Source organism: Priapulus caudatus, unplaced genomic scaffold (assembly GCF_000485595.1).
Source record: "Priapulus caudatus unplaced genomic scaffold, Priapulus_caudatus-5.0.1 Scaffold379, whole genome shotgun sequence".
In the NCBI taxonomy this organism is placed as follows: domain Eukaryota; kingdom Metazoa; phylum Priapulida; class Priapulimorpha; order Priapulimorphida; family Priapulidae; genus Priapulus; species Priapulus caudatus.
This window is the reverse complement of record NW_014577440.1, coordinates 136,591-163,281: the sequence shown is the minus strand read 5'-3', so window position 1 is coordinate 163,281 and position 26,691 is coordinate 136,591. Positions and strand designations below refer to the sequence as shown.

The following is a 26,691-nucleotide window of genomic DNA, read 5'->3' as shown; positions in this document are numbered from 1 at the left end:
TGCGTGTCTTTTCCGGTACACCGTGGCAGGCGATTGAGCGGCGCACCAAGCGAGCAAGTCACATATCCAGCCGTAGAAACTATGTAGTACATTAGTACGCTTAGTTCCTACACGTGTCGCCGTCACGCTTCATTTGCATACGAAGGCGCCATACCTATACACACGCCATTCACTATATACACTGTCTCCCTGGTTTCTATAGAGATCCATGTGGTCATAGCTAATTTTCGTTTTTCCTCGGGGTGAGGTCGAAATTCCGGTTCGTGGTTTGTGCTTTGGCTGTGGCCAGTTTCACCGTTGCTCTCACTTGACAAGTGTAATAGCACTCCTACAATCGGACTACTATTACTACTAGGGGGATTGCCACTGTCCCCTGGCCCTAGCTAGTCTGTGCAGCAGTTTGTTCGTCATTAAATTCTTCACGTGCGTCCAATATGCCAATATTAAGATCAGGTTGCCAAAGGCTTGGGTGAGTTGCTAGTGGTATTGGTATAGGGCGTTATTCGTCTAAACTATCGTTATATATTATGGGTTATGCGTGTCAGATTGCGGTTCGGAACTCATTGTCTTCAGGATCACTTTGTTGTACATATATTCTTGTTCATATTATTTAATTAAATTGTTCTAATGCGAAATATGACACATACATCCAATATCAAAAGATAGTTGGTTGGGGTTTTCTGTAGTGCATAGCCCGTTATGATCTTAGGAGTTGACAATCCAGGGTTGGAAATCCTGTTATTTCTTGTTAAAACTTCTCTTCTCACTATTGTTTTGTTAACATATATAGCCGCATTAGATTCTTAAACAAAACAGATTTGATAAGGTTGCGGTGGCGCAGTGGCCTGATTTTTCTGTGAGACGTACGGTTGGTTTACGGGTTTGATTACAGTTTCAGTTGAAATTGTAATGATGACTTGAATGATACACTTTTTCTTTACACAAATGGCTATTCTATATCTATCTATATAACGCAATAATTTTGATCTGAACTAGGCGCTATGTATATTTGGGCGGGGTGTTAGGGCGCAGAGTACGTTACGGGGAGTTAGTGGAGCCAGTAGTACAACTCTTTTATTAAAAACTTCTAACAGTTGTTTGCGCGAAATGCTAACATATCCACACGCACGCACACACACGGCACAGTCACGCACGCCACGCACTCACGCACGCACACACACCACACCACACACACACCACACACTGACACACACACACCCACACACCGCACACACACCTTCTTCGAAAAAAAACAGGATTGGGTAATCGGGTAACAGATTGCGCGAGGACTCAACTGTCCAGGATGTCAGTTTGTGTAAATTATTCTTTCATATAATTAATAAACTTGTTGTCATGCGAACAACATACGTTCAATATCAAAGAATAAGGGTTTGCTTAAGTTTGTTGGAGTGTATAGCGTATTTGGTCGGGAGTTGCACGATCCAGGTTTCCAGTCATTTCTACTCAAATGTTTTCCTCACAGTCGACGTTAAGGCGGATTATATATGTTATTAGATCTGAACAAATTAGAATTGGCATGCCGTGTTTGTACATGCCAATTGGTTGCCTGCCAGCTTGGACTGGGAGACGATGTTGCACGGTTCGATTCTCTGATGTAATTATACGATGATGGTTCTTGATAATGTTGTTTGATTTTTGCTCTGTGGGATTAAAATTGTTCTTCTATAATTCTGTTTATATAAGAGACAATATTTCATGATCAGGACTTAAGACTTGCATGAGTATATTTATGTTTGGACGTAGCGTTACTTGTAAGGAAAATATAAAGCGGCAGCCGGTACAATCTTGGTGCATGAAAATTAAAACATTGTTCTGACGGAAAAGATGTAAGACATGGCACTAAACCTCCTTCTCCTTGCTAACGTACATAGCGAATGGACGCCCTCGCCGTTGCTGCGTCGCGTTCGCGCAGCCAAGATAATACTTTTGCGCTGCTCTAACTAGCGCATTTCAAACTGCGACAGGGATTATGCCAGGAGTGTAATGGGGATGTGCCATGCTAAATATTGCTCTAGACATTTGCCTTTTAGCCGCCAGCATCCGCCACAATCCTTCTCATATCAGCGAGCTCGATATGTAATTTACATAATAATGGCGCTTCGGCGTCCCCCGCTGGGCGTTCGCGTTTCAGCCCAAATATACTTTTCGGCCATATCTGCGCGTCGTGGTTCTTCATTTTGGTTGCGTTTGGCTTGGTGCCATGGCTGTACTACATTAATTGCTGGAACCACATATTCTTGCTGTTATAGATTTTAGCACTAATCATCCACGCTCCAGGATCTAGATCTAAGAGTATTCTACGATAATGTATTTAACCAAGGACTGCACCATGGCACGTAGAGCTCCTCACGAATTGTGCTTTCTCAGGCGACGTCGGAGTATGCATGGCACAAGCGCTTGGGTAGGAACAAGACAAGCACGTGAGTGAAATAATTGCGTCGCTGCGAACTAAAATACGGTCTGCGAGTTCGAAAACAGCTTTCGTATCAAAAGTCGAAAAAATCGAAGCAACGGATCAAAGAATCAGCCAAAGAAATACTATCGCGGACTTTTACAATGCGACAATGAATTAGATTAGTAGTGAACACATAATCATTATAATCTACGCAACCACAGAGGTGCTACCTAAATACTGACAAACGTACGATCGTAGGGTGGAATGGTATTACTTGAGCCAGCTTTACTCCACCATAGATAATCAGATCTGATGAAGGCCTTCATGTGTACAACACGGAAACTACGCCCTCTGGGGGAAGCCTCTGATTGTGCATGATCGATATACAAGAGAGTATCATAGTCGTACGGCATACGCGCCTATGCTCATCACGGCTTTAGGAAAACTCCTATATACAGCGTGTATTTGTAACTGTAAACATATGATTTTTACAGAGGCTTACATAATTAGTTAGCAGACGCGGAGTGCGGCTAGGGACTCGGCGCGTTGTTTTAGTGGGATAAGATCTATGTAGACGCGAGCAGATCGCGCGTCTTGTTGCGGCGCTACATTGATGTTATAGGGAGAATTCTAAACGTGTTTTAGGTCGCTGCGTTTCTAGCGCGTCATTTGTGAAATGAGGGTGGGCACATAGCGGCTGTGGCGTTAGGACAATACGTGGGTGAGATGACGTGTGTGGTAGGCTGGGAGGACAGAGATGTAAGGAGGTCGAGGAGTCTGGTTGTGGTCCCAGAGCGTGTGTGTCGTGTGTGTGGGGGGAGGGCTGTGCGCGTTTCTTTATCTTCTATGGTGCAAGATGTTACTCACTACACTGATGTGCCAAGATTATTAACATCTTATTCAGTTCTTTACACGCAAGTGTTGCGCGCTTACTTTCATCATTTCAACTACGAAACGTACAATCAACGTTATTAGTAACCATTCAGTGTGGAAACTACGCTGTTTTCTGTTGACACTTTCTTACGACCATTGCTATGTAATTATATGACTGGCTAGAACTACAATACATAAATACGCGCACGCGCGCGTGCACGCACCCCCAATACTATATTTAATAATATATATATATATATACTTTTGTGTTGTGAGAGCAGAGAGAGAGAGTGGGTGTGTGTATGCGCGTCGTGCTGTGTCGCGGCTCGTGTGTGTGTATGACTGTGTTGCGTTGCGCACGCGCGCGTACGTGTGTTATTGTGGATCGGTTGTATGAGGCTGAATTTAATAAGCTAATTAGCGTTTGGGTATGCAGCGCAATACGTTACAGCTACATGGCGAGCCAAATTAAAGCTGTTAGCTGTCATTATATGACGTTAGCGCGGAGGAAATTGGATGTGAGTATCGCAGCTATTAGAAAGGTTATCAGAGGACGTTCTTAGGTTGGTCAGCGTCACGTGTCTCTTGTCCGTTGTGCCTTGATCTGCTTAGACGATAAGCTGCTTACATGTAGCAGGGTCATGGCCTGTTATATAGAGGGTTTGATCATACTGGAGGCTTCAACAGCTCGCTAAGAGCAGTACTCATGACTGTTAGCGGAGAAGCGCTTTTGTCGATGTTAGCTGGTCATTGTGGATTGCGAAGCAGTTTGAGGTATATCCGCTTAATGTAGTGGAGTGCAGTGTCAATCGGAGGCTCTGTTCATTCTGTTAGTCATTCTTTTTTACAGGTCCTCTCTTTTAACAAGTACCAGCGTCCTGAGAAACCCTTGACTTGCTTTACCTATTGGAACAATGCACGAGGAATCTAAAGTCATGTTTAAATATAATACTTGAATTTGTGTTAATGACTGCATGCGCGGCGGCGGGTGCGAGCGCGGCTGGCACTGTGTGTGCGCGCGGACCGTATGTGTCATACTCGATATGAGAAATGGTCAGATAGTCAGTTGGCTATTCATTTTTCCCGGACAAATATGATGAAGCAGTCACGTATTCGTAAATGAGAAGTATTCTGTTCTGATATATTACATCCTAACAGTTAGGTAAACCGATTACTCCCTCAATCACGGTTGATGTGTATCCCGTTCCTTGTGGCCACGAGGCGCCCTTAGCGGATAAATATCAACAAACAAAGCGTCATCATCGATGCCGCCTTATTAGAAGAACTTCTCATGATTATTCCGACAGGGAATTACACCTTTTACTGTTATTTTGTATAAGGCACCTGGCCGCGCCCTTTCTTGCAGTTCATGGTAATGATTTAGAGTCGTCGTAGGGTTACACAATGTGATATGCGTTATAACCAATATACCACTGTAGGAGCGCCACACATTTGATTATCTTTTCCAAAACTCGCCTTAAACTCTATCAAAAACAAGTGTTCTCGCGCAAGCCGGACAAGCGCTCAAACTCTGACGTGTAGCCTGTAGCCCGCGTATTCTTTGATAAACTCACTGGCAACCGAATCCAAGTGCGCCCTCCCGCCACCGCGTTCGCGCCTCAGAGCATATATCTGGATCACTACTAATACAGATCTAAAATCTATGATAGCGCTATGGCTTTGCGCTATACCGTTTGACAGTAATAAAGATACAGTTATGTAACTTTAATGACTCCGCTATATTAACATGTATCTATGATATGCGTCGAGCGCCGAGCGTAGTGGTGTCGGTGGATGGAGGGTGGAGGGGCGCATGGGGACGGGTGGAGGCGTGCCTCTAATTAGCAAAGCAGTTCAGTCCCCTTCGTTCCCCTTCCATTATGTTAACAGGTCAACAATAACAAATCCATGTTTAACCCTCCTCTTGAGGGTCAAAAGGTTATCAGACACTTGCTCTTCGCATGTCAGCGGAAAGTACATTTCATCAGAAGTAGATAATAGGGAATTATTATCCTATTATCTACTCCTGATTTCATGGTCCTTTCAATAAAGTGATAAAAATGGTAGGTCAGTGCTGAAACAAAAAAGTTTTGCACTCATGTCCTCAGAAAATGTCTGATATCTGACCTTTCCCCCACTGCCCACTGACCAGTGACCTCCAATTTGGCGCTGGTGATGGGTTTCCTCCCCATCACACTATACATCAAATATTAAGAGCGTAGGTCGAGCGGTTGAGATTTGTGCCGCAATTCCGTATTTCCTTCTATACTATAAGTTAAAGGGAAAATATTCCCCTCCATTGACACATCTTGACCTTTGACCCTTGACCCCCCAAATTCGACATCCGGAGTCCTTTTCGTGATCCCCCCCGACGTCCCGAATATCAAGACCGTACGTCGAGCGGTAAAGATTTGTGCAATAACTGTTGACGGACACACGAACGCACGAACATTCATGCGATTCTACAAGCTGCATCTGACTTCGTCAGCTGAGCTAACAATACAAATGTGACATGCCGAATTGTCACAGGGTTGTTGTGATTGTTTGGTGCTGCCCTCGAGTGGCGAAAGGAGAGAAAAGCTAGACGGCAGCACTACAGAGAACAGATGGCAGCCCTAGGCCACCATGCTGTATCCGATAGAAAGCAGAAGAAAGCATTCTGCTGATTAGTAATTTCTATCGGTCAACATCTACGAGGTAAGAGGCATTATGCCGCCTGTAAGTAATTGTAGCTATTGGTTATAATGTTTTGTATTTTGTATATTGTACAGTGTATAAACTATATAGTGTTATTTCTGTAACTAGTCTATAATTCTAATTATTCTCAACGTTTAAATGGGGTCGGTACCCCATCAGCATTAAGCTATTGGAACAGTTAATCGATTGTATGTACATGTTGCGTGGTTTTAAGCGTTAGGCTGTCCATGCACTCATGCATGTGTATTTGTATGTTCCAGGGTTTTTTTGTTTGTTCACAAATAAATCGTCTACCCCGCACTTGATTGTTGGAGTCTTTTTCCGGACCTTACACAAAGAAAGACCTAAATCTCCCAACCCAGTTTACAAATGTCTTCGTTGTGACACGATAAAAACATGGAAGACTTCAACATTACTGAGCAAGTCGATTGTTAAGGCATATATAGAAGAAACAGCATTCAAGAGGTCTTTCAAGCTGTCAATGTTGAGGTCCAATAGAGGTAGCGATATATGCATATTCATGATTTTTTATCAGAAATTTTTTATATAATAAACTAATTATATAAGAGACCTAGTTTTGTGAGGTATCAAACAAACTAGAGTAATAATCAGTGTTGGCCCATGGCATAATTACAGCACTTTGATTAACAACCTGACAGCACATACACCTTAACCCAATTTGGCACAAATAAAATGTATGTCAATTCCTTACAGGAAGTAAGCTGTGCGCCGACTGGGTCCACATGAACAGTGATAACAAATTGGCATATAATTTGAACGATTGCATACACATTTTAATCAAAATAAATTTAAGAAAATGTTATAATATGTAATCTACTACCCTTCAACATACCCGAATTCCACCCTATGCTTAATTATATTATACATTATAATATAGTGACATTTGTGTATTAAATTATTTATATGCAACATTTAAGCTGCTTTGTGACAATATCAAACAGTCTATATATCTCTGCACTGACAACTTCTGTTCTTATAGAGGCACAAAATGTCAAATAAAATGCCCCTTATCTTAAAATACAGCCTATCTACTCTTCCTTCATGTTGACATTTTCCTCCAAAGGAAAACGTATATGACACTATGGGCAATAGAACACGAAATCACATTTAAAGATTTAATTTTGTGTTTTAGTTTATATTTATGCATTGTCTTGTGATTATTCCATGTGCTTTAATATATGTGTCTGCAGCAACATGCAGAATTATTTCATGCTGATTCTTGTCTTCGTGTGTATTCATGGACACTTCCTTTTAGTGCAAACGCAGCTACATCTTTTCCCTGCTGATATAACCGACTCTCCCCTTCATCGTCTGCTGCTCCATAGCCACCACCTGCTGGAGTTCTTAGCCGAAACACATCCTGAAAACGCAGACAATTGCTCGTCTTGACTATATCAGCAAGCTATATAAAAACATTATTTTAAGCACTACCCCCATTTACAACAAACGGCCATCTGATTCATTGACAGATATCAATCAAATTAACACGATTTTTTTTGCCTTGTATTCTTTTTTTTTAAATTACTGCAAATTTTCACATTCAAAAATAGCATGAAAATTAGAACTGCTGTTGAAGGTGAACACAGGCTGATCAGGAAAGGTTCATTATTATACACACGTCACTAGATAAATTGTTTCATCCTCCTTCAAATAAAGTATTGAAAATAATGCACCAAACTGTCGAAAATAATCATTCGTATTAACTGACCATGCCCTAGAATAAAACTGGAATCTAGACTTCATGTTTATTTCTTGACATTCATATTAGAGTTTTTTACCATCACAACGTTGACGGCAAGTCAGGATTTTGACACTCAATCCTTTTATTCTTATACCCAACTATAAATGGCAGATTCTGACAACACTACAGCATGTCCTAACACCATCAAATAAAGACAAGATTTTGAGGTTGCCATGATGTAATGGTAATACATAAACTAGACATTGTGACATGATTTTTTATGTATCTCTAATGATGTACCTATATACATACCCCTGGTAACACATTGACAGCAGTCTTGCCTCCAAGGTTAATGATCCTGCCATCTTCACGCAGGAGTAGATTCAGACCCCGCTGGCCATTTCTACCACCTGCCTCAGCAACAGGTAATTACAATTAGCGATAGAATTAAACTCTATATGTATGCAATATCATTTCTGTAAGGGACAATCAGATTGGTCATACCATCAAATTCAAAATAAACGCTTGTGGTAATGTAGAGGTTACTTCACTGACATTCACCATGAATCACATCACTACTACAAATCAATTCAAAGCTCGGAATCTTACATGTTGTCCAGTGATATATGGCATGCTTCAATCATCTTGTCTAGAGTACGGAATACGCATTAACCACGTTGGCTTTAGGGGAGCACCCTTGTTCTCTACAGACCCGGTATCAAGCTCCCACTTACTATATTGCGCAACAACATTTATTATAACGTGCACTACTTGCCATTGAGCCCATAAGGACTAAACACTCGTCGCTCCGTGAGTACAGACAGCATGAGGTCTTTCCTGAAGAGAAGCTCGCGTATCACACCATCTCCTCCATGCCACCTTCCGACGCCTCCCGAGTGTGGGTTGAGCTCAAAGCGCTGAACAATCACAGGGTACCTGCAACAACATGGTGTACATCACTACCATACAGGTATAGATAAATAGATCTGTCATATTATGTGTGGCCACACTGGCTTCATAAGGAATATGCACAGGTGAAAAGACTAGTTTTACGCAGGATACATTAGCACAGGTAGAAACACTAGCTTTGTGCAGAGATACAGTCGAGGTAGGAAAAGTCTAGATGACTTTCACATGACTAGCTTCGTGTGCTGTATACAACTAATGGTTCACGCACTAGCTTCATAGGAGACATATTGTCATTGGTAGAAAGCACATTAGTTCAATCATAATGTATTGCTATATTTATGGGTGTGGACAATAACCTGGGATTGCATTAAATCACATTGAAGATCTGATCCTGTAAACAAGTGCATGAATTTATTAGGAGACTGATAATGATAATAATGAACAAAGTGCAGATATCGCAACTTTCACGTGCAAAAATACTCTATCCAACAGATTTCGATGTTTTTGATCATTTCAGTTTAAATAATTTTACTGATGGTATGGCGCTTCCTAGACAGCGTTAGTATCAGGCAGTAATACGCGCACCTTCGTTCAACGATTTCTGGATCGGTTATTCTCGTATTGGTGCAATGCGTGTGTACTCCACTTCTACCATGCCAGCCAGGACCCTGCAAATGTGGCAACCATATAGGAATATGCTTATGCTGACCTACAACCAGTTGGAAATATGAACTATAATTATACATTGACTAAGCACAGCTGTTCTCATCTCAATAATTCAGTCACGATAGGCTTATTTAAATTCACATTTATTAGTTTTTTTAAGTTGAAAAAATCATAGATTTTTAACTCTACATTAAATCTAATTTCTAAACGTTTATCTAGGTGCACATGAAAATATTTAATTCCTAGCTGTGACAAATGGGTGACAATAACAAGTGCATGCATTAGTAATTTTTCTTGCACTGTACATATTATAAGATTGATGTCTGCACACGTCAACTCAGACATTTTAGCATGCCAGCTCTAGTAAATCTGAAGCCCTACATCACTGATTGCATAACTAAAGACGATTCCTCACAGGCAGATTTACTTGATAACTGACAAATGTTAATTGTGATCACATATTGTGAGTAACTTACGGCACCCGCTCCACCTGCCACGGTCTCATAGTATCCCACGTCCTTATCGCCGAATGTGATGTTATTCATGCAGCCCTGTAACATCACGAATACTTTTAACCACTTGGGCTGAGAATAAGGAATAATTACACAAATGAGAGCATCTGCTCGCTGTATGCCAATGAATGTGAGTCGATGTGTGATATGAAATCAATTTTAATGAACAAAGTACTTGTATACTGATTGGCTATAGCGTTTCCATAGAACAGCGTTGTTGCAAGGAAGGAATCATACGTTTCAATCACTGAATTGTATGTATGCCACACCTGAGAAGCAGCACAGACACCAAACGCTTTAAGGATGACGTCGACAATGCGTTGTGACGTCAACACGTTGCCGCCGACGACCGCTGCCGTGTCCGAGGGCGTCAGTATAGTGCCAGCAGGAATCACAGTCTTTATCGGAGCTAGGCAACCCTGAATGCAAGCAATGGCAACTTTGTTTACGGAACAATAATAAAAGCTATGTGCTTCAGGGAAAATTGAATTAATAGGAATTGAGTTGGGAGGTTGGACTGTGAATGGTTTCAAGGTTTTGTTGGCCCATCTCCAATAGGTGTTAACTCTGTATCCACAATGTACCTCAGAATATACTTTACTTCATGGCTATTATAACTGTGTACTGCAACAGCAGGCACTGTACTCTGGCAATCCTTGGAGAATGCACACCTGGTTCAGAGGCACATCATGGCCAACCATGCACCGCAGGCAGTAGATGAGGGCTGAGAGAGTTACAGCACGTGGAGCATTGCAGTTTCCATAAACCTCATACCCTGTTCCTGAAAAATCCATTATTGCTGAACCCTGCAACCAGAAGCAAGCTATAATTAGCACAACACAGTGAATAATTTTGTATATGGGAACGCATAGCATATGTTGAATCAACACTCAGTATACTGGTATCACTTCTAAATTGTCAATTTTAAAAACTATTTACCATGTCATCCAAACTTTATTCAAGCTTTCTCTTCAAGTTTTCATTTATTATTTTTGATAATTACCAGTTTGATACATTATTTTCGACCAATTATTAGTCAATTATTTGACAATGTTGTTATATTACATATCGATGAAGGTTTAATTTAATGCATTTAAATTTCTACTGCTTACCTTCTCTTCATCAATGTCGATACTAATAGCAATCTTGGTGCCATCGTCCATGAAATCCTCTGCATATAAGGACGTTGTTCCTGTACGTTCTTTTGTTTTATGTGCGATCTCACGCAGCATCTCTCGGACAGCTAGCTCTGCATTTGCCTGTGCGACAATTGTTAACAAAACGCACTCCTTAAAAATCAGCAAAGTGAAAACTTACAGTGCTGACATGTACCATGGATAATATCTGTTCATATAATCAGTGGTTAATAATGACAGATTTTGTCAAATTTTGTCATTACTAACCCCTAATATAATCAGGAGTGTATCATCAAGTACCAACATTACAATATGTTACAGATTTTAAAATATTGGCAACATAACATTCCGCTAAATTCTGCTGGGGGACTAATGTTGCCTGGCATTTCTTTTTACTCATCGAAATGCAAACGGTAACTCGCCGCCTGTTCCTATCTGACATTCACTTGCCTATTATATATATGGGCTAGTTCATAAATAATGGTTTACATTACATTCATAAGACTAATCTAACTTCATGAAAGTAACAAATTATAACAACTGCCACACTGTATTTAGTTGATTAACATCAATATATGGATATAACAATTTATTACACCCATCACACACTGCTGATGTTTTTACCAAGTATTTCACGAGACTTCAATCGGGATTCATACGAATGTATTAGACACAGTCATACTGCATGTCATAGGCATAGTATGAGGGCAGATACCTGAATGTGAGCCATGTATGCTTGCACTACGTCGAGTCCATATATATCTATCAACTCTGTTATCAATCTGATGCCCTGAAAACAGTGTAACACATTAGTCAGGCATGAGAATGGTGTTGGGATAAAAAACCTGAAATTTTCCAAATTCTTCAGTATCCAAGCAAAACTGAAGCGTGAAGCGTAGATCAGGCTCGGAACGATTATTAATTAGTGACCAATTATTAATTATTAGTTAGTGGCCGAGGCCACCAATTGATGTGAGTGACGAACAGGGGGTGAGCGCAAGAATTTTTAAAAGAAAATTTTGAAATTTAAACTCTAACATTGACTGCCAACATTTCCACAATAAGCTGTGATTGCTTGCCTTCTGGTTAGCTGCTACTTGAGCTCTCAGATCAGACAGATTGTCCTGCAGATTACGTGTGCCACTGCTCCCGGGGAACTTTTCTGGCTCCATCAGTGCATCAGTTACAGCTAGAGGAAATACTCACTGTCACATTTTGTGCATCATCAACACTTGCATTTTGGGCTCTCATATCTGATGGGGACAAGCATGCATACAATGTGCTTGAGCAAATCACAGAGATCTGTTTGTTAGAGTAATATGACTGCCATCATGTGCACACAGTAAAGCAAAATTTTTACTACACTTGTCCACAATTTGGGTTACTTTTCCAAATTTTCTCAAGATATAATCATACTCAGTTATCACTTATTTCAACTATTGTCAAGGTTCAATCATTGACAGATCCTATATATATGCCTCACCAACACCAATATTACCTCACATTAAAAAGCCTGATATTATTCATAGCATTTACCATGCATGCATGGGAAACATTTCTAAGCTACATTACTACAAATCGCACCATAGGTTAAATAACCATACAGCTCACACATAACTACGCTAAATAATACCTTTTTCTTGGAACACTCCGTCTACAACAAGCTTAAAAGAGCGGAAGACAGCTCCTTCCTCATCTAGTGACTTGGAATGTGGTGGCATAGAGCCTGGAGTGATACCACCGATATCTGCATGATGCCCTCTGCTGGCCACAAAGAAAACAGGCCTCACCACATCTTTATAGAATACCTAAGCAAAGCAGTGGGTTGAACTAATGATTAGTCACATATGATATATATTTGGCCTGCTATTAGCATATTAATTATATTAGTTATACACACTATACAAATGCAAATGCTCTTGAGTGGCTGATTAAAATATATGACTATTTTCTCTTCACGTCATCTCAATAAGGTGCACAGAAACCTATATGTCTACTCACAGGAGTGATGACGGTAAGATCTGGCAGGTGACTTCCGCCTGCACATGGATGGTTGCTTAGTATCACATCACCCTTCCTCAGACTGTCACCCAGTTGCCTCAGCTGCGCAGATGTAAATTTTTTTAACAAACGCAAAACAACGAGTTGACAATGCATATTGACTTTGAGCTGATATTGTATTTGGAAATAAGACTTGAACCATTTTGATTAATATGCCTACATTTATACCTTACATTTCTCAATCGTAATTGGCACCACTATGCAGACTCTGGTAAATAAAGCACACATGCAAACAGAACCACATTGGCAGCATAGACATGTAAGCACTATAGTACACGAGCAATAACACTATTCACTTTGCTAGACTGTACATGTACGCTCAATAATCAGTTTGACCTGTTATATTAGAGAGACACACATCTAATAACAATTTGGCTTCTCTGTATTATAACCAAATAAAATCAAACCCTAAACATATGAGTTGTGCCATGACTCACACAAACGTTAATCCATGTTAATGATGTTTATGATATATCTCATCAAATGGTCATGAGATATAACATTAGAAAGATTGTAGAAACGTTACCATCCAACGTTTTTACCATAGCAATGTGTCACTCTATAGAATAAACGTATTTACTAATGAGTGAGTAAACCTATTAGTTTAGACTTCTGGTTTACCTGAAACTGGACAGTTTCCTGCATGGCTCCCAGATGCACAGGTATGTGCGGTGCATTGGCAACCAGACCCCCGTCGGGACCAAACATTGCACACGAGAAGTCCAGTCGCTCCTACATACGGCAACCATTACATCATCTTGTTAAGTGGAAAGGATTCATTCATCAACGAATGTCTTAGCAAAAATGTGTGTAGTTGTGCAAGCTAAGTACAGAGAAGCTATGTATATATATATATATTCTAGTTGTTTTCTGCATTGCTAAAAGTACCTTTATATTCGTTGAAATAGCTGTCCTTTGGAGAATCCTGTTCATGACAAATAAAATAAAGGGATAATCAGAAATTAAAAGTACATTCTGTAGCAAGATTATGTAAAATATGTTCACTGAGCTTATGAAAAGCTTTGGATACGTTAATTGTAGTCCGTTTCATTTATTATGTAAAAAACAATATTATTCATTAAAATTCTATAACATGTTTATTTTTCCATGTTCCCATGTTTTCACGTGTAATCAGCAATGTGTGAATTCAGGTTTCTGAACTGCAAGTATTTCGGATTCTGTGTTTCAGCATTTCTGTGTTCCACAGGGGGTTTATACATGCCGACAACATTTAAGCTACAGCACCACTTTTACTAGCACAAGCTACTTTTACCAGCACACGTCATCCTGCAACATTTACCTGCCCATTTGTTCTGCAGTGCTCATGAACCTGTGCGAGAAGATGGAGAGCTGTATGTCGTCAAGCTCAGTGCCAATCTTGCTGTGAGCACCAGTACCAATAGTAATGCGCACATCGCCATTTCTTGTGATCTCTGCCTCACAGTCAGGCTCCAACAGAATTGTGCTAAATGTAGTAAACAGTGAAAACCCAGGTAACCAATAGGGGCAGGACAATTCATCGATATATCAATGTATCACGGTACAAACCTCGATGAGACACGTATTGATATGCTTGTCTATTCAGGATACATGTATTGATACTCTACTGAATAAAATCTATATAATTTGGGAGCATATAGCTTCATCAAAAAACAAAAGAAGCATCATACAATTCACAGTACGTTCAATAGCAGTTGTTTCCTAAGCACTCCATGATACTGATTTTTAAGTATTCGCGTGATTGGAAGAGTACTGGCTAAGTGCATAGTTTTGCAAGGTAGTTTCCTTGAAAGTATCGCGATACATATCATATCAAGAAAAGTGCAACGTTATATGGATCGCCCCACTCCAAGTAAGTAACAGGTGGCATATATTCCAACATCATACAAAAATAGTGAGAGGTCACTGAACGATTAAATGTTTCTAAATAAAATATAATAATATGGATATTTACGACTTAAAAAGCTGTGGTTCAAAACACACCTGTTTTTGTCAATGATGACTGCAGGGCCCTGTAGCTTATGTCCTCCCTTAAGATGTTCCAGCATGTAAACATCAGTCATCTGGTAACCACCCTTAAAGTACACCTTTACAGCCTATGTGAAAGATAATAACAAATGGTCAACTTTAGAAGAAATACATAGAACATTTAACATTTGATAGCCTAATTTACTTACCTACATTTTAATTAAACATGTAACTAAGTCTGCATAAACTCGAAACCTAGCTTGAACATTAAAGCAGCTCTATGCCAGATCGTTTTTAATCATACATACATACAATCTCGTAAGGTAGCTTCAAATGCACGCTTTGTGCTAATTCAATTGCTATTCAATCTACCTGTCTCCAGGGTACATTTATCTGGGAGACAGATAGACAAATAGCTACAAGTCGTTATTGTGTAGGGCCAGGCTTGTGTTTTTCTGTACTTTATGCACGGTAGACCTAATGTTTTTCTTGCTCTTCACGCATGTCTTAATTAGACGTAAAAAGGTTCCTGGGTTAAATTGGATTTTGAATGTAATTTGAGTGGTAATTTGATCATCAAATAATCGAATATTTTTATTTCCCCCATTTATACACACACGCACATGCGAGCGCAGGCATGTGCATGCGAAAAATCATGTCAAGGCCAGTAATAACAGAATTTTCGTTTCTAGTTTTGTGCTGGGGGAAGGGCGATCACTACAAAGCTTTTCTGTTTATACACAAAAATCTAAATAAAAAGTACCGCAGAGCAACAGCGCTCAACTGACGTGTATTGTAGCCGGGTATTCTTCAGATAAACTCACTGGCAACCGAGTCAAGTGCGCCCTCCCGCCACCGCGTTCGCGCTCAGAGCATATATCTAGAATACAGATCTAAAATCTATGATAGGCTTTGCTATACCGGTAGTTCAGTAATAAAGATACAGCTGTGTAACTTTAATTCGACTTCGCTATATTAACATGTATAATCACTGGATAGTGGCGTCGAGCACAGAGTTGTAGTCGTGGCTTGGTGCGGCGGCAGACCGGGTGGGCCCGGTAGGGGCGGCGGGGTGTAGGCGGGCGTTCATATGCAAAGCCAGTTCAGTCCTTTGTTTAACAGTCAACACATCCATGCTTATAACCCCTTACCTTTTTTGGAGGGGCAAAGCGTTAGATCACCGACACCGTTTATCCTTAACACCGTCGCGCGAAACGTACCATGTCCATTCTGGTCTTCTTCATACTAAGTGATAAAAAAATGGCCATTAGGTCAGCGCCTCGACGACGACCGAGAAGGGAGGAATTTTGTCGGCAGGCGTCGGTCGTCCTAAAAGAGCATTGCGTCACGAACCAACTGTCATACTCTGCGTACCCTTTTCCCCACTGATCCCTTGCACCCTGTGATCTCAATTTCCGCACACGGTGACTTGGGCTCTTCCTCCCCATTCACACTTATCACCTGCGAGATATAGAGTGTCTGTAGTCGAGCCGTTGTGATTTGCTTGGCCGCTAATTTCTGGTATTTCCTTCCTATATCCTTAAGTTAAGGGGGACAATATTCGCGCCTCCATGTGACGATTTTGACGCCCAAATATAGGACATCCCGAGTCGCTTTTCACATCCCGCGCCCTCCCGGGGGACGTCGATATAGTTCAATGACGGTACGTCGACGGTTTATAGATTTGTGCCGTTACACTGTTGGCACACAGATGGCCACGGACGCTGGGCGAGGGCGAGTCGTAGGCAGAGCTGCACTATATTGTCAGCGAGGCCTAAAAAGCTTACTTTTTTTTTCGTTAAATCAGGCCAGACATGCCCGGCCTGAAGAACAAGGAAAAATGCTCATAGTGTGGGTAACAAGCAATAATACAGACTCTCAAACGTTCCTATGTGAGGGGTTCCTCCCTTCACTATTACCTTGATTTTGGCTGGGGTACTGTCTGCAGGTGCAATACTCTGCTCAATTGCTATTCCACTCTTGCCAATGCCTCTTACTCGGATATCATCAACCAAGACTGTTCTATCTGATATTGTGAACCCAAACTCTGTATTGTACCTATACAAAAGCAATTGTGGGCCACGTATCATTTTGATCGATATCCTAATAATGGGAAATATGCAAAAAAGGCTAACAATCTCAGTCAGGTTATTGATTAACCCATAAATCAACCCACGTCCTGTTTTACCAAATACTGATTAAATTTAATTCACTATTTCACAATAATAATTAAAATTATCTATAATTGCTATAATTGACAATCATGAATCATATGACTATTCTTTTTCGTAAACTGATAATCAAGTCTACCTTTTTAAAGTTGCTTAACCCACTATGTAAAATACCTATCCAGAAACGCTGCCAGGAAGTTGCCATGACTACAACTGTTTGCAGATGCAGGAAACCCAACAGCAGAACACATCAGCGCACAATCCGTCTTGTTGTACCTGAGATGGAGGAATGTCTCAGTTTCTATATTTTCTCTGAAAGTAGAAAAACACAATGGATGACTCTTCAGGAAACACGATATATATATATATATATATATATATATAATCGCCGCTAAAAGGCACCGCACACCAGCCCTCGATTTTTACAAATCGATGAAAGATGAAGCGAATGAAACGATGAAACGATGAAGCGACCTGAAAACGATTGAAACGATTGAAGCGATTGATAGCTGCTGCGGCGCACACCTACGATAATTTCTGCAAGAGTGAATGGTCATGTGACACGCCGGCACGTTCAAGCTTTGGCTGTTCCAATATCTTATCGCACACGCATTTTCCCTGAGGTTCACGCGCACACCACAAAAATCGCGTCCCACATAATCGCGTTCAAAATCAAACATGTTTTGATTTTGGAACGATCACCCGATAACAATAAAATCGTCTACAAATGAACCCGCACACCTACATCGTTTCATCGTTTCATCGTTTCATCGTTTCATCGTTTCATCGTTTGTAAAAATCGGCTGGTGTGCGGTGGCCTTAACATAGCAGCAATTTGCAGGCAATGACTGATTTCAAATATTGCACAAAAATATTTCTTAATGCATTAACATGTTCTTAACCACAAGATACCTATTAAATCCTTGCTTTTGGAGCTCAGCTATACACTGGTTACTCAAATTAACCATTCTTTCATCAAGGTATTTAAAGTTTTCTGAAAAGGTTAGAAAGAAATAACGATATACTTTAAAATTGGCTCATCATTATTAGGTTCTTATTGTTAAACAATATATACATCCACACAACATTACTTTTTCAGTCAGATAGCTACTTAACAGAAATCAATCTCAGGAAAAACAATCCAAAACTTTGCTTTTCCCAATACTGTAAGTCAATTATTACCCTAAAAGCATTCGAAGAATTATATTTAGACTCTACTTACAGAACAGCAAAGCTGACTGCCAATGCCAATGGCTGCATTCTATAACTAGTGATATATTCGTGTTACACCCATGTATATAGCCTACTTACGCTATATGCACAGACTACATGAATTAACTCACCTGGGCTGTACTCGAGTGCACAGGGTTCCTGCGCTTCATGCACTACATCGGCCAGTGCCATGCCATATGCTGACAATATGCCACAGTACCTGCACACACACACGGCAGTCATCAGTACTGCACCATTTCAAAAGTTTATAGTTTTTAGGCAAATAGCATCTTACATGTGTTGTACGTGTTACATGTAAGTTTTTCCACTCTGGTCATATGTTACGACAGTTCCTATCCCAACAAATTGCACACGTCTGATGGATGATCTCAGGTCTTACCTATGTATGAACACGGTTTTCATGCCTAGAGATCGCGCGATAGAGCAAGCATGCTGGCCACCAGCTCCTCCAAAACATGCAAGCACATGTCGTGATGTATCATATCCCTTGGACTAACCAAGAAGAGAATCTTACAGTCGGATCATTCAAATGCAATTAGCTAATAAGATGTAAGCGTGAAGGTCAGAAAAGCAAGATTGACCAGGTAATTGAAATGGTGCAGGACTCATTCTTGCGACAAGGCGCACGGTGCATTCGCGTGATGTACAATGTTTGATGTTATGGGGAGATATAATATAGAATTATAAAACAAGAGAGCACTCTCAGATGCATCTTATTAGAAGTACCTGAGTCAATGCACGAATGGGTCTACACATTGTTTCATTGGCGACTTCTATGAATCCGATTGCTACTTCTTCCAGACTTTTTGGGACATACCCATCTCCCTTTTGCTCTTTGCTAGCCTTATTCACCTGTTAAATATACATGTCCATATCCAGTATATAGATGCAGAATATATGCAGAATATATGCCTATGTAGAAAGTTCTGTTTTTTTCACAAACTGTGATTTAAGTGAATTTAATTCATAAAGTAATGCAGAACCTTTAACAACACACCCAGTGGTTTTAAAAAGTTATAATGAAGATGACTAAATAAATCCTACAATGAATTCCATCACAAGGGAAGTATAATTCTATACAGCCGCAAATTGTACAAATATTCACTTTTCGCATACCTCTGCAGTTAGGTCTGAAAAAGCAGCCTGTGTTGCTTCCATATCCAATGGCTGATCTTCTGTCTTACCGAATATCTTTGGAAAATACCTTTATTATTGATTGAAATAGAAGTTATTGAAACTCAGGTATAATTTAAGCTTTAGATACTCAGAGACATTTTATAGAGTAATGGAAATCATGGTCAATATTTTCTTTAAAAGTTATGACCTTACTGATTAGAAAGTAATAACTTATAAACAATAACAAGCTAAAAAAAATCCTCAGATTTAAATGTACATGCATATAACAAAATACATACTCCAATAAAAGTCTGCCCAAGCAAAGATTGGCATCTGTGACACACAATGGTCCTCCTACAAGCAACAACAGACAGTACATATAACAAATTGTGTAAATATATATATAAGTCTGGTAAAATGCTTAGTTTCTCTTATTCAACATTAAACGACCAATATTAATTAATTGAACACATTCACTTAATTCTATGAAATTTATTTGTCTAGTAACACAGCAGTAGGAATGCTACATAGCACAGTTTAAATATTGAACTATAGCTGCGTTCACACGAGACTCCGTATTTATGAAATACGGTATTTGCGAGATACCGAATCTGAGACAAATTCGCGACCGAGCGTTCACACGCTGATTCGCGGCTCCAGAAATGCCGTATTTGCGAACTGCGAGCTGCTTTAGTACACTGAAAAAAAACAATGCGTCCAAGCGAACAATCCAGTGAACAATGCGAAATAAACAATGCAATGCGCACCAACTGCCGAGAAAATACGTAGACTGGTCCTCGACTGTTCCACTCGCGTTACACTGGAACTGTCGAGCACGGACCAGTCTATAAAATACGCGGCTTCAGAAATTCGGTATTTAGCGTTCACACGTCAGAAATACGCGGTCCAAGAGATTCGAAATTTCTCAAACACGACAAATAATTCGGCATCTGGGAAGCCGCGTATTTCAACAAATACCGAATCTATTTAGATTCCGTATTTCTTGGACCGCGCATTTTGCCTCGTGTGAATGCTAAATACCGAATTTCTTGCTACGTGTGAAAACTATTATAGGCTAATTGACTGACCTTTTCTGTAACAGGTGGGTCCAGGATGGGCACCTGCAGACTCTGGCCCAACTACAAACATGCCAGCCCTGTAGAACAGCTTACTGCCTCCACCAGCAGCCACCGTATTAATATCCAGCTGTATGTATGGAAAAATATTATCACTCATCAATCTTTTAACATTACAATCGGTCACAATGAACTACAACACTACAGCGAGCAGGTATATATTAACATGCTGAATGTAATTATTAGAAGGCTTACTTGACATGACATCACAGTATCATCAGGTCCAAGAGCGCATCTTACCTGTGGGGCTTGGATAGTAACTCCAGCAGTCGTTGTCTCGAACACGTGCTCATAGCTGCCAGCATAGCGACTGACGTCCGTCGATGTGCCCCCCATGTCGAACCCTATCACGGGCAGTTTCGTTTTCTGGCTGTATGTCGTCATCGCATAACCTACAACTCCACCAGCAGGCCCAGAAAGGATTGCCCGGGAGCCAAGAAACCTGGAAACCAACGAACGCTTGATGACAAGAATGATATTACTGATGACAAAGAACCAGGTTAGGTATTTTCACTCTATATAAGCATGAACACCAGTCAAAGCATGAACATCATACACAGACAAGTGTAGAACTGCAGAGAAAGAAACCAATGTATTATTCAATTGGGTATATAGAGTAAAAGGATGAATGTGACAACCAAAATGAATCAAACCTGAACAAATTTACTTTGGCATTAACACCTCACTTTTCTTCGTCCAGATTGATAAGTTAATTGGAGCAATTAAAACCATCAATAAACGCTGTTTTGAAAATCCAGGAATAGTGATGTACATGGTAATGTTGTATACTATACTAAAATAACAAATTCCCATGTGGAACTCACTTGTTGGCTGGAGCAAGACCACCATCAGACTGCATGAACAGTACCTTCATTTTCTGCAAAATAAAATGCCCTAGAGCATATATTATAGACTCCATCATGTGTAGAAATTAAGTAATGAATGTTGGCATGAGGATGTAGAAGAGATGCTTCTTTTCTGTATCATGCACTGCACAGGTGATATCTTCCTTATCTTTTATTGTTTGTGAGTAATGCAACTATTGCTGGCTACAGTAACTTTGCACATGGTCACTTGCTCATGGCTTTAAGAAACCCTTACGATGGACACGACCAGGTTTCATTGCAGGTTTATCAAACATGAGTAAGTGTAATTTGACGACAAAGACAAAGAGAAGTTCCTGATATATAATATATATATAATATATGAGCATTGGCGTTTTGCTGTTCCAGTATAGTCAGTGTCCAGTTCAGTATAAGTTTCAGTTTTCAGTCCGTTTGATCTTGTAAACCATATTTTACATTGTTAAGTTCAGTTGTTCCTGTATTGTATTTGCGGGTGTTATTGCCCACGACATTAGAGATCGTCCTGAATACAAATAAACAACTCTAAATAGAATAATTAGTATTTTTGAGTATAAATCTCGACTTTAAACATAATTATGTCAATAAAAATCATTGAACACTGAATACAAACACAACTGTCTAGCGCTACAAAACAAATTATTAGCTAATGTCATGCCAGCACACAAGTGCAAGCAGTTTAAAATAGCTTGTGTTACCTTTCATTAAACATGTGAACATGAAATAATTACATTACATGTGGAGAACATTAATAAATGTGGAGAAATGACATATAAAGAGTATAATGATTAGCTCTAACATCACCAGTAGATGGCAGCACTACACCACATATTCACTTACATCTATTCCACCTTTGAATCCAGACGTAAAATTCTTAATGTAAGTTTTGATGTGTGGAGTCAAATAACCATCAGCACAGGCTAAAACAAAACAAATTTGTAATGAAAATTTTCCCATCAATTTTACACCTTTTAAATAAAAGTTTTCTGAGCAACACGTATACTTTTTAGCAGCCTAGCATACAGTGAAATATATAAGTATCACGTGAACACATCAGCCACACCTGGTGTTTTTGTTCTTTTTACCTGTGTATCCTCTTGGCACCAGTCTCACCATCGGCATCACATCAGAAGACAATGACACCTGTGTGAAGCCCATCTCACTGGCAATTTTTCCAACAACCCGCTCGTGTCCGCCATATCTTGAACAACAATAAATAACGAAAGTATGTTGAGAATAATAGCTGACCAAGTTATTTGTTAATAAGTAATGATAAAACATTAGATAACAACCTGATTATGGCAATATACAAATAATTACAATCACTAATAGAACAGAGTAATGTAGGTAAGTTACATATTATGAGCAATAAATTTCATTTTAAAATTCATGAGTGAATATGTTCTTACACAAGCTAAAATTCCATTAAATATCAAGGATGATGTGGAAGACAAGAGCAGTAACTTACAATACAGAACATAGGAACATTCAAACAATAGAATAGAAGATATATAATATAATAGAATTATAAAATAATTGTATATAACATAACTGTGAGTATAACAATAAGTTTATAAATGTAAAAATTACTAGGAGCGATAAAGAAATATTCCTCATTGTGATTCCATTACCAAATTGCTTACTGTCAAATTAAGAGTAGTAGATATTCACTAAGATATTTCACAAAGAAATGACAACTGTATTAAGCATTTAATCCTGAATCTATTAAAAATTTACACACAACTATTTCTATTGTGATTACTACATCATTATAATGCAGTGTCTAATTACTTCATCAAGACTCGTAAATAAATGTCAAGGTCAATGCAAGTAATGGCAGAGTGATCTTTTCAGTCAAATAATTTAATATAGAACAATCAGAATTACGGTCAGTAACATACCGTTGGAATTTTGCTACCAATAAAATAAAAATACAGGGCTCCATACGTATATGCATGCATCAAAGAAACTGCAACGCTTCGGATTCCTTTATCCAGGAGAGTCTGGAGATCTCTGCGCAATTTTTCCTCGTCTATCTCTTTCCATACCTCAAGCTTCAAACAAAGATAAACAACCAGAGTGATAAGCCAAACTGTTTAAGAGAGGCTCTGCTAATGCTACATCTTAATCATTTCTATCTTAGACGACCAAAACAACAGCCCATATTTATGAATTACCTTTTCCTTAGTTGAGCCAATAACAACAGGACAGTTCTTCTTTATTTGGCATTTATCCTGTTGCATAACAACTCTCTCTTCCACTTCTATAACATCTTCATGCAATACGTCTGGGCACTTGACTTCCTAAACAAAATTCATAAAAACATCATTATGTACAAGATTTTTACAAGACATTATTGTCCCAAGTGTATGAGTGCAGTATTTAAGCTGGTATCTATAAATTAATTCCACATAATTATCTGAATCACAGAATCTTTGATGTTAACAAAGCTATAAAATTACCACTAATAATTTGCCATACATAATTTGCCATGTATACGAGATTTAATTATAACATGTAACTATTCAGGAGCGTAGCTAACAAATTTTTCCTGCGGGGAGGGGGGGGGGCAATGTCATGTGCATAGTGTGTTCTGGGAAGGTGACCACTATTGACCATGTGTTGTACCTACTTTTTTTCTGGGGGCAACTGCCCCCCCCCCTAGCTACAGCGCTGCTAATAAAATTTAGCATTACAGCTGCCTTGCTTCTATATATCCCACTACATACGTGTTTACTCCTTTTAAGGCTATACACATGACATCAGGACTTCACAGCTATCCGACAGAACGTTATAACCGGTCCAGAAATCAAGTAAGAAATTTTTCTAAATACTTATTTTGTGTATATACTAATGCCATAAAATCAGCACTGAAGTGGACCAGTGTATAGAGCACACAACTTTAGTGGTTGCTATATACACTGCTGTAAAAGATTGCATACCAAATCGAATATGTCTGGGCGTGACTGGTTGCCAATATGCAAGGCATCCTTGAAACCAGCTGTAATAGCCAGAGCTAGACGTTCCCCTTTGCGCTCAAGTAGTGCATTTGTAGCGACGGTTGTTCCCATTCGAATCCAGTCTATGAGACCACAATCAAGAGGCTTATCTGCTGGCATTTCGACACCAGTTTCCTGAAAAATTAGTCCAATAGAAGTTACAGTCTAACATAAATAATAACACTATAAAGAAGCATCAAGGTCAACATTGGTTTTTTAAGCAATTTAGTTTACTTTTACAACAAGTGCTGCAGAGCGACAGTGCTCAACTGACACCGTGTACTGGTAGCCAGGTATTTCTTCTGAAGTGGGGGGAGGGCGGGGTGGAGGGGGCTTTGATAGCAAAGGCAAGTTTCAGGCCTATCCTTAAAAAATTATATGTTTGGCTGTCCTCCCGACGCACGCCATGCGAAAAATTAGGCCAGGCGACCCAAGTTTTTTTTTGACCATTTTTGGGCTTCCATTTTTTTTTACTTTTTTTTTACATTCCTCATAGTTAAGACTGAATACACAAAGCACTGTGTGGCAAACATGAAGACAGACTTAAAATAACTATTATTGCCTCAGCAAAAAGAAGACCTACGCTACCTATCCCACTCAAAAAAATCATGGGTCGGGGGAACAGCAAACATAATAATTTATAAGGATGGCCTCAGTGCCTCTTGTTTAACAGTCCAACAAATCCATGTTTTAACTCCTCCTCTTGAGGTGCAAGAGGTATCAGACACTTACTCTTCACGACGTCAGCAGAAAGTAGATTTCAATGGTCCTTTTCAATAAAGTGATAAAAAAGGTAGGTCAGCGCTGAAACAAAAAAGGTTTTTGCCACTCAGCTCCGTTAGACCCGCATGTTCCTCCAAGAGAAAAATGTCTGATATCTGACCTTATCCCCCCTGCCCTTCGACCTGGTGACCTCCCATTTCGGCCGCCTGGGCAGGTGTTCGGCTCCGCCACCACACACTAATACATCGAATAATTAAGAGCGCGTAGGGTGAGCCATTTGAGATTTGTGCCGCAAGTTCCCGTATTTCCTCGCTATACCTTAAGTTAATGGGGAAATATTCCCCCTCCATTGGACACATCTTGACCTTTTTACCCTTGACGCCCACACAAATTCGACCACCGGGTCTTTCGCCCCCCCCCACCCCGGACAGGTCCTACACAGTATCAAACGACCGTCAACGGGAGCGTGTAAGATTTGTGCCAACCTTGTGACGGTGGACGCGATCCGATACGAAACGGACGGACGGACAATCACTGCGATTCTACAAGCTGCATCTGAACTTCGATCAGGCCTGACGCTAAAAACCGTGAGGTAACAAGATGAAAGAAACGTTGCCAAAAAAAGTTTAGCTCATGAACTCGTGATTTTCTTGTGAATCCGCCACACACCCGATCATAGCGCACCTGCCTCCAGTTGCCACGAGATCTTGAATCTAAATCGGGTTATTCTCCTATACATTCAACTGTTTTTAATTGTGGTGGGAGCCAGAGAGCATACTGGGCATATGCTACAATGGGTGGAAGCAGAGACACTATAAGCTTACCAACTCTACATAGAATTAGTTCCTTAAGTCGGCATTGGTGTTACTGTTATAATTAAAATTTCGATGGCAGGGTAAATGCCCTCAGCTTGGAGCCAATGGCCAGCTTACATACACCGCAATTTCGCTGTGCCAGCGTTGGTTAGTGCAAGGCAGTGGATGGTAAACTACAAAGTTCATGGTAATTGGTTTTATACATAAATGACATACTTTATGATATTTTTTGTAAAGTTTCGTCCACAGTGGTGTACTGTGGTGAGTACAACTGATAGTGTATCATAAGCAATTATTCTTAAAGGTGCGTACGTTGAGTTATGGGCCAATATAGAGTACGTAGAGCATCAAAACTTTGTTGGTAAATTTAATTCACCGGTTTATTTTACTATCACTCTTAATTATGACACAACTCATTTACGCTGCAATTTTCAACATGATCAAATTCTATTACATAACAACCCCATAATGTATGTAGTGAAGGACTGACCCAACAGGCACTGCAACGGTTTCAATAATTACAAGTGCCCGCGAGCGAGCGCTCATGGTCTAAACGTCTACGCGCGTTGACTGTGGTGGGTGTCGGCGATTCCAGTAAACCGCTGTTAGTCCCAAATGTGTTGCACATACCGCGCCGAAACAGTGGAAGGCAGCAGGCATGGTATCAGGCAACCTCTCAAGAGGAATGTTCCCGT

The 26,691-nt window shown here is 39.9% G+C and overlaps 1 protein-coding gene across 1 annotated transcript in view; it reads right to left on the bottom strand.

Annotated features, from left to right (window-relative positions):
- Window positions 1-6,398: 6,398 nt before the first annotated feature.
- LOC106809722 (5-oxoprolinase-like) overlaps window positions 6,399-26,691 on the bottom strand; it is a 22,008-nt gene continuing 1,715 nt past the window's right edge. Inside the window, exons 2-33 of the mRNA XM_014812908.1 lie at window positions 24,402-24,593; window positions 23,637-23,762; window positions 23,407-23,513; window positions 22,545-22,660; window positions 22,300-22,379; window positions 21,421-21,473; window positions 20,837-21,038; window positions 20,549-20,666; window positions 19,760-19,814; window positions 19,461-19,548; window positions 19,071-19,196; window positions 18,724-18,836; window positions 18,455-18,543; window positions 18,024-18,105; window positions 17,286-17,423; window positions 16,860-16,998; window positions 14,956-15,068; window positions 14,273-14,437; window positions 13,861-13,897; window positions 13,594-13,704; window positions 12,913-13,014; window positions 12,545-12,719; window positions 11,991-12,100; window positions 11,627-11,701; window positions 10,888-11,034; window positions 10,447-10,581; window positions 10,045-10,194; window positions 9,740-9,814; window positions 9,183-9,265; window positions 8,464-8,624; window positions 8,001-8,098; window positions 6,399-7,367 (exon numbers count right to left, since the gene is read on the bottom strand). Of these exons, the coding sequence (XP_014668394.1) occupies window positions 7,215-7,367; window positions 8,001-8,098; window positions 8,464-8,624; window positions 9,183-9,265; window positions 9,740-9,814; window positions 10,045-10,194; window positions 10,447-10,581; window positions 10,888-11,034; window positions 11,627-11,701; window positions 11,991-12,100; window positions 12,545-12,719; window positions 12,913-13,014; window positions 13,594-13,704; window positions 13,861-13,897; window positions 14,273-14,437; window positions 14,956-15,068; window positions 16,860-16,998; window positions 17,286-17,423; window positions 18,024-18,105; window positions 18,455-18,543; window positions 18,724-18,836; window positions 19,071-19,196; window positions 19,461-19,548; window positions 19,760-19,814; window positions 20,549-20,666; window positions 20,837-21,038; window positions 21,421-21,473; window positions 22,300-22,379; window positions 22,545-22,660; window positions 23,407-23,513; window positions 23,637-23,762; window positions 24,402-24,593 (3,714 nt within the window). The 3' untranslated portion in view covers window positions 6,399-7,214. The remainder of the gene's footprint in view (window positions 7,368-8,000; window positions 8,099-8,463; window positions 8,625-9,182; window positions 9,266-9,739; window positions 9,815-10,044; window positions 10,195-10,446; window positions 10,582-10,887; window positions 11,035-11,626; window positions 11,702-11,990; window positions 12,101-12,544; window positions 12,720-12,912; window positions 13,015-13,593; window positions 13,705-13,860; window positions 13,898-14,272; window positions 14,438-14,955; window positions 15,069-16,859; window positions 16,999-17,285; window positions 17,424-18,023; window positions 18,106-18,454; window positions 18,544-18,723; window positions 18,837-19,070; window positions 19,197-19,460; window positions 19,549-19,759; window positions 19,815-20,548; window positions 20,667-20,836; window positions 21,039-21,420; window positions 21,474-22,299; window positions 22,380-22,544; window positions 22,661-23,406; window positions 23,514-23,636; window positions 23,763-24,401; window positions 24,594-26,691) is intronic.